This window comes from Planococcus citri, chromosome 5, assembly GCF_950023065.1.
Source record: "Planococcus citri chromosome 5, ihPlaCitr1.1, whole genome shotgun sequence".
In the NCBI taxonomy this organism is placed as follows: domain Eukaryota; kingdom Metazoa; phylum Arthropoda; class Insecta; order Hemiptera; family Pseudococcidae; genus Planococcus; species Planococcus citri.
Genome location: NC_088681.1, coordinates 8,897,628 through 8,905,743, shown reverse-complemented (window position 1 = coordinate 8,905,743; position 8,116 = coordinate 8,897,628). Strand labels below are relative to the sequence as shown.

Here is an 8,116-nt window from a genome sequence, read left to right as displayed (position 1 = left end):
TGTTTTTTGTTGCGAAAATAAATTAAGATATGTGAAAGTAATTCTTTGTTGGCGTCGATCAGAAGTAAAATTTCTCATTCGAGATGCCACATCTGGCATATAAGTGTGCCAAGATGGCAACACTGTGATGTATTTTTGTGAAGAAAATAGATGGATGATGGCTGAGCAGGAATTGGAAGATTTTTTTCTTCTTTTCTCTGTTTATACGTTCGTCGTTTTGATTTATTAGCTTTATCTGCGTATTTTGCTTGTCGATTTTTCGAAAACTAGGTCGTTCGTGTTTCGTAACGAGCTATTTGATTTTGCTATTACGTGAACTTGAAATGGTTGAACTTGTCCCTTGTTTTTTCCTGAATTAATAATGAACTTCGATACGAAATTATATCGAGTTTTTTTTTTGGTTTGTTTTGTAAATAAATTGTTAAGTTAACGATATCGAGAAAAATTTCACTTGAGAGTGGGGTAGGGTGATTTTAAATTATAAATTTTCTATTCCTCAGAAAGAAAAAGAAAAAAATGTTTTACCTTGAAATTTGATGAGGATATCTCCATTAATTCTTTTCAATTGAAGGTTTTTAGGAGGAGGGGGTGCATAAAAAATTTTGCTCATACTTTTTATAAAGTTTTTAATGAAAAAAATTGCAGCCTTATTTTTCTTGTACATGAGTAGGAGAAATACAGTAAGTACATTGAATTTACTCTGCAAATTGTTCATTTGGTGGGAATTTTCTGCGAAGAAGATGGTGTTCTGCTGATGACTTCATTAGCCACTGCTGAAATCCATTCAATGTGATCGGCCAAATCGGTAAATGCTGCTATAGAAGTCACACTGGGCTGTTTTAAACTAACGAGACCTCTGAGATAATAAAATATGCCATCTTCATGTTGTCTTGGAAATACTAAACCTCCACCACTGTCTCCCTTGAGTACACCAGGACCTTTGTGAACATATTTTTTTCAAAAGTTAAAAAATTGAGGTACTTAGTAATGAAAAACATGCACATATTTGCGATCACTGGTGCAATGCTTTTATTGTTCAATGATAATCATGAATAATCAGTAGCCATACTTAAGTAGCTTACCCTTCTCTGAACCTGCACAAAATTTATCAAACGTAATGAATGGTTTGAAATCATCCGGTACAATATTCAAACAACGCTCTCGACTGATGAAAGGTAAATATATTGTCATCAGTTTTTCACTCAAGTAGCCATATTCATTTTCTCCCCATCCTGAAACCTGAATAAATGAATGTAATTCATCACTCATCAGTAAAGGTAATGTTAAGGGAGATGAATTTGAAAGAAAAATTGGGTAGGTACATACTTTTGCAAAGGTGCCTTCTACAGGTTCGCTTGTACTTAATCCTATCCAGTCAATACAAGCTGGTAAGACTGTTGGACTAATTGTGATTTTTTCTTTCAAAATTATCGCAGCTATATCTGCTGCATAGTAACTGTTGATACCTTGGTAGCCTTTGTTGGAAAAACGTATTTCTTTTATCTGGAATCATACAAAATATTGTTGAGCTGATCCTTATGAAGTTTTGGAAGTAACTTAATTTTTCAACTGAACAATCAATAATTTCTACTACATATGTATAGAAACCTCACCTTGTAGATTTTCTGATTTGCATTATCAATTGCAGAGTAATTTCTGCTGACTTTGCTGACCACTATCTCATATTTGGAAGTATCATGTTCATGGTCAAAATGATCATCATTTTGGAAGCAATGTGCAGCTGGAATATGATACATAGATTTACATTCACTTTAGCTTTCCTATCATGTACAATTATTGTAAATACAGTATTAGCATCAAACAAATTTTATCCATACCATGGACTATTGCAGCTTACCTGACAAAACTAATTTTGGGTTTATAATCACACCAGCACAAATTAGAATTTTTTCTGCGTTGTATATTGCCACATGCCAAGGTGCATCGCCAAAATATTCTTCGACGCCTCCGCTGATTAATGTTTTAGGAGGTGAGTATGGCCGACCACATTCTGAAAACAATAAGAGATCTCTCATGTACCTATGTATAGGTACTTAATCTGACATGAACTACAAGATGCTCACAGAAATATCGAGTACCCCCCCCCCCCCAAAAAAAAGTTTTAGGTACATCTATTTCACATTTCCAACATGATTATATTTTCAACAAAAAAATTTCTTTGGGGTAAGGCAAGACTTCCTATTACCTATAGTAAAAGCCACTTATTATTATAGCAGTAGTTAATGTTATCAATCACTCAATGTTATTAATATTGTTCTGCCCCAGTCTTTTATATCTCATTACATATAAATTCCATCAGCTATTATGCATTTGGTCGTGTTTTTACATAATTTTAAAATGTTTCAACACTTTTTCATCATGTTCAGTTGTTCATACTGGATTTTTCTGAAATTTCAAAAGTTATATCTGATAGACATCACTTACCTATATACTACTTTTTTTTAGGTAATTTTTCGAAGTTTTAACTTTTTTTCAAGACTTTTTCACACAATTTTTGCAGAATTTTAGTTCAGTGGACACCCTCCCCCCCCCCCATTCAACAATGACCATGCTAATTTTGATGTAAATGTCGATCCATCCACATCCGTCAATTTTGGATCCCACATGTCGATGTGAATTTTGACCCTATTCGACTCAATTGTCGCTGTAATTGTCGACCAATGCTGGTCGACATTATTTACGTTGACAATTGGTCCAACATGGGGTCAAAATTTGCATTGACATGTGGGATCCAAATGTGACGGATGTGGATAGATCGACATTTGCATCGACATGTTCGTCAGTCTCCTGCTACAAAAAATTGAAAAAATTAATTTCAAAAATTGAGATTTTTACCAAACATGATTTTCTCAGAGGTGGCCATTAAACAAAATATGAAGTTGAACATGAACTTTAAACTCCTTATATTGGAAAGGTGCAATACTTTATCTAAGAGTACTGAACTAATACATTTTCATGTCAACAACATGTCGATGTTAATGTTGATGTAAAATTCCACATCAACAAATACATACATCCACAATATCAATGTCATTTTAAAAATTTGAGAAATCTTTGAAAATTTGGTCAAGGTTGGTGTTGATGTATTTGTGGATCATCAACTTTCACATCCACATATCATCGAAAACTCAAAACTATGAAAAAACTAATAATTTTGTAAATCCCATCTAAAATTTGTTCTTCTCTTCAAACAAGATGATATTTTAAAATGTTTACTGAATAACTTTTAAACGCTACAACAAATTTTCAATTCTAAAAAATTGGTCGACATAGTTGTAGATGTAAATTTTGTGCATCAAATTTTACATCAACATGTGGACATTGCATGTCGAGGTATCAGAAATAATAAGAAAATTTCAAAAATGCTACTAACCTGGCTTATTTACTGACAGAAAATTCCTACTAAATAACTAATATGATCACTTTCCTATCATTATGTTGGGAAAAACCATGGTCGATGCAAATGTCGATGTCGACAATTATTGTTGATTGAAATTTAATTGGTGTTATTTCAGGATTCATTCTCCTAAATTTTCATTTCAGTTTTGGGATTCGTTTTGGGATTGAAATAATTGTTTTGGTTCCAGGTTGAATCAATTTCGGGATTTACATTTCAATCAATTTTAAGTCCAAATTGACTAAAAAATGGGAGGTTTTGACGTGAAGAATCCAATGGTGTGATTAGTTTAACGTTTTAAATGCATATTTTGCTTAATTCATCAAGTAATTTTTATTATAATCTGAATGAATAACGATATACCTATTATATGAAATAACCATGTAATACTTATTTATTGAAATGAAATCGCAGAAAAAGGCAAAAAATAAAATCCCAGAACCGAAACATAGGTAATCATTTTGGTTCTGGAATTGTTTCGGGTTCCAAATTATGTTGGTTCTGGGATTTTTTTGGTTTTGGGATCAAGAAAAATAACGATTTCGGTTTCAGGATTGGATTTGAATCAGGATTTAATCGGTTCCAGTTTCTGGATCGTTTTGGACCCACAGCTCTACATCCACATCTGTCACTTTTGGGATCCCACATGTCGATGTGAATTTCAACCCTGTGTGTAGCCAATTGTCGATGTAATACCTACCTATGTAATTGTCAACTAATGTTGATTGACATTCACAGTTACAATTGGCTCAACACAGGGTCAAAACTTACATCAAGGGATGGATCGACATTGGCATCAAAATTTATGTTAACCTCCTGCTATATGATGTTATAAAATTTTAGTTTGAAAATTGGAAATTTTTTCCAAAAATAATTTTCTAGAAGTTGGTGATTGCTCGTACTGAAAGCAGCATCCATGCGAGGGCCACTTCAGAGAGGTACAGTCCAAAAGTCTGTAGGTATTGCGTATAATTAACACGTTGAAAATAAATTCTTTATATGTATGTATAGAAAAAAGGGGTAGTTCTTTATCTAAGAGTAGTGAATAGAGCAGTGGGTCTGAAAAACAATTTTGGGATTGGGTTTCAGTTTCAGGATCAAAATTTATTCATTTCAAGATTGGATTTGTATTTAGTTTTGTTCTTTTAAATTTTTATTTTGGTTTTGAATTTGGTTACATGGGATTGGTTTTGGGATTGAAAAAATTGTTTTGGTTCTTAGTTCCAGGATGAATTGGTTGTGATTTTGGGATTTTCAGAGAGATATGGGTTCGAAATGATTTTAGGATTGGATATCAGAATAAAATCTGGAAAAAAATCAAAAATTGAAATCCCGAAACCGAAATTATTTTGTTTCAGTTCCGGGATGGTTTTAGGTTCAAAATTATAACGGTTCCTTAATTATTTTCAGTTTGGGAATCAAGAAAAATAAATAATTTCAGTTTTGGGATAGGTTTTTGGATCAGTTTTGAATTAGGATTTAATCGGTTCCGGTTTTGAGATCGTTTCGGACCAACAGCTCAGGTACTGAACTAATACTATTATCATGTCCACAACATGTCGATGTTAATGTTGATGTGAAATTTGACAACAACAAATACATCCAGAATATCAATTGTCATTTTCTAAATTTGGTAAATCTTTGAAAATTTGGTCAAGGTACGTGTTGATGTATTTGTGGACAATCAACTTTCACATCAACATAATTATCATCAACAACTCCAAACTAGGGTAATAGCAGGAAAATTGGTCAACATAGTTGTAGATATATATAAATTTTGAGCATCAAATTTTACGCCAACTTGTCAAGGTGGTATGTTGAGATTCAGAAATGATGGGATGTATAGGTATATTATTATACTCGATTCAATTCGCACGATAATATGAGCAAAATTTATTGGAATTTTTCACCTCTCCACGTCTCACCTGCCATCTCTACCTAGAAAATAACTCCAGATTCGAACTCTACGACTTCGAAAACGTATCAAACGACACGTTACATGATAATATGTATTAGCAAAATTCTACATTTTCCCCCTCCCCACGCCTCAAATTCTATCCGTACCTAAAAATTAACCCCACATTCGAACTAGAGACCTCAAAAACATATCAGTCGACATATTACACGATAATATAAGCAAAATTTGAAATTGTCCCCCTCGCCGCGCCTCACCATCCACCTCTACAAAAAAAAATTACTCCAGATTCGAATTCTACGACCTCGAAAACATATTAATCGACATTATATTATATCGATGAGGGTTGAATCCTAATTATCACCGTTTTAGGAGGGGAATCTATATTGGCCCACGGTGTAAGGATTGAATTGAGGCCAACACTAGAAAAGGGATCTAGAGCACCTATACATAAATGATTCACACTTGAAATTTTTCAAAAAATGATTTTTTTTCTTCAAAATAATGCATGTCAAAATTTACCTATTTTTTTAGAACTACCCCACTATCTAAATATTAAAATAAGACAATTTATTTTACGTAATTTCTTATGAAAAAAAAATACATTCTTACCTGGAATACAGGAAAAAAGAGCATTATCCCATTTTCCATCTTCTTTACATGTAATCTCCAGGTAATCGGGAGGAGCATTGGCATATTTGTATAACTGTTTACATACTGGACGCACTTTGCTCCCAGCAATCAGCGAATTTTCATCACAAGCGATATTTGAACCTTTTCGAGAGCATTTCAGATCAACATTTACTGGATATAATTTATCACATTTCTCTGAAAAAGTTCATACGTAGTTTAAGTGAGTGTCATTTTTTAATAGGTGCAGTGATAATTATACTGGGGTTGCAAATGCGTGTTTATACTAATTGGAGACTTACTAAAACAATCATCAATAGGAGGTATCCAAGTACTATGGTGGCAAATAGACTCTGAGAGCTTCCTTTCTGAGTAATAATTAGGCTTACATTTGATCGAAGCTACAGTGAATTTTGGAACGTAGCCATTTCTCGTGTCACAAGAATTTGATCCTCTTCCTTCACACTCGTAAGTGATGGTTTTGTCTAGAGATGGTTCTGGTATGGCACAAGAATCACTGTGTGAGAAAATGCCTAAATGGATTAGACATATTCTGAGGTATTGAAGATTTTATAGAAATTGATGAATATAATATTACCTTGCAGTTGCGTCTCGTCTAATTCTTAATGATTCAGTAATAGTTGAATTACATGTTTTTGGCCATTCGTCAGATCCATCGACACATTGTAGTGAACCATCGCATTGGTATTCTTTTTTGATGCATGCTCCATAATCACATTGGAAGTTCTGTTCATCGCATCTTGATATAAAAATCAGTTGTGCATTTTTTTCGTTATGTCGAACTATTCATGTAATATACCCTACGTACAAAATATCTACTTACGATTTATTTTTGCATTGTTGGTATATTTCATCCGAATGATCTTCACATTGTGGTATTCCATCACAGACGAATGTTTTTGCTATGCATTGCGAATTTTTACAGCGAAACTGAAAACTGATAGGTACATTATTTTTCATTTGAGGTTTTTTTCAAAAAAAATGTTTCATGGTTTTTGAGTAAAGGGGACAGCAGTTTGAAGTTTCTTTTAAAGACACTTACTTAGTGCAGTGATCAATTTGCCCTTCTCGTTTTTCCAGTTTGGAGGCAACAGAGGAATATAATATTGAAAAAGTTACTGAAAGGTTAAAAAAATTAATTTCAGGGAAGATTACTTTATTATTTGAAGGTATGACTTGACTTTTGAGACTCATTTTTTTTTTAGAAGTTGGGAATTTATAACTGAAAAAAAAATGAATAGAACCATTACCCTTTTTTTTTTTTTTTTTTGATAAAAAATCGTTGGATCACAATTAATTATTTTTTTAATGCACCAAACTGTCGTAAAAGATGTAAAAAAAATAATAATAAAATAAAATGAAAAAAATAGCGATTGAAATTACCTTACCAATAAGACATATGTTGATGTTAATCAAAAACAAACAATGACACATACTATAAAACGTTCTAATCCTGATCATTTTCACTTCACGAACAAGCACAAAAATATGTTTCATATATTTCGGAATCTGGTGACATTCTGAAGAAATAAAATAACCGAAAGGTGTAGGCTGAAAGTTTGTGTACGTGAGCATTTTTTGTATAATTTTTTAAAATCACGACGAATGACGCGAATCATTTTCAACTAGGTGGCTCGTGACGTCGATTCTATCACATCTAACTGGTTTCTTAACATTGATCTCCAATATACTGATGCGCTAGATATCGAAATTATGCGATTTTTTACAATTTTGTTGACTGAATACTACATCACCATGATAAATAAACTTGCAAGAATGACGCGATTGGGTTTTCCCGCAAAATAGAAAAAAAGTAGGAGTTGGAAATAGGGAGTAGATCAGCTTCTCACTGGCCTTGATGTTCTCTTAAACAGCTCTGTTGATGTGCTTCTGTAATGATTGTGGTAAGTTGAATGATTTTTTTTTAAAAATGTGATAATTAGTTGACGAGTAGGACAGGTAGTATCATGGCATATCTTTAGAATTATTCAAAATTGAAGCAGCAAGCTAACAACTAATTCTCAAATTTGACTAGATCTCTAATAATAAACCTGAAAAATAAAAGGCTCACCAAATTGGTCGTAAAAATAATGAAAAAACGAACTGTTGATCTTCGAAGTTCACTGTTGATC

The 8,116-nt window shown here is 32.9% G+C and overlaps 1 protein-coding gene across 2 annotated transcripts; it reads right to left on the bottom strand.

Annotated features, from left to right (window-relative positions):
• Positions 1 to 611: 611 nt before the first annotated feature.
• On the bottom strand, positions 612 to 7,684 carry LOC135847726 (modular serine protease-like). 2 transcript variants are annotated; one of them, XM_065367393.1, is made up of 11 exons: positions 7,373 to 7,684; positions 7,027 to 7,102; positions 6,808 to 6,921; positions 6,562 to 6,723; positions 6,266 to 6,480; positions 5,946 to 6,161; positions 1,859 to 2,011; positions 1,614 to 1,741; positions 1,327 to 1,503; positions 1,083 to 1,239; positions 612 to 938 (listed from the first exon to the last, which is right to left on the bottom strand). In XM_065367393.1, exons 1-11 carry the CDS (start codon positions 7,557 to 7,559, stop codon positions 712 to 714), a joined length of 1,812 nt encoding a protein of 603 aa, XP_065223465.1. In that variant the 5' UTR covers positions 7,560 to 7,684; the 3' UTR covers positions 612 to 711. The 2 variants fall into 2 exon arrangements, with proteins under 2 accessions (XP_065223465.1, XP_065223466.1); XM_065367394.1 differs by lacking the exon at positions 7,027 to 7,102 and having other exon boundaries at positions 7,373 to 7,683.
• Between the last annotated feature and the right edge of the window lie 432 nt (positions 7,685 to 8,116).

What these genes read in the sequence shown, in the direction of transcription:
- LOC135847726 (XM_065367393.1), bottom strand. Translation starts at nt 7,559, where the DNA reads ATGCTCACGTACACAAACTTTCAGCCTACACCTTTCGGTTATTTTATT. An exon ending in CATCAACATATGTCTTATTG is followed by an intron (nt 7,103 to 7,372) that starts GTAAGGTAATTT and finishes TTAACCTTTCAG; the next exon opens with TAACTTTTTCAATATTATAT. An exon ending in CAAATTGATCACTGCACTAA is followed by an intron (nt 6,922 to 7,026) that starts GTAAGTGTCTTT and finishes TGTACCTATCAG; the next exon opens with TTTTCAGTTTCGCTGTAAAA.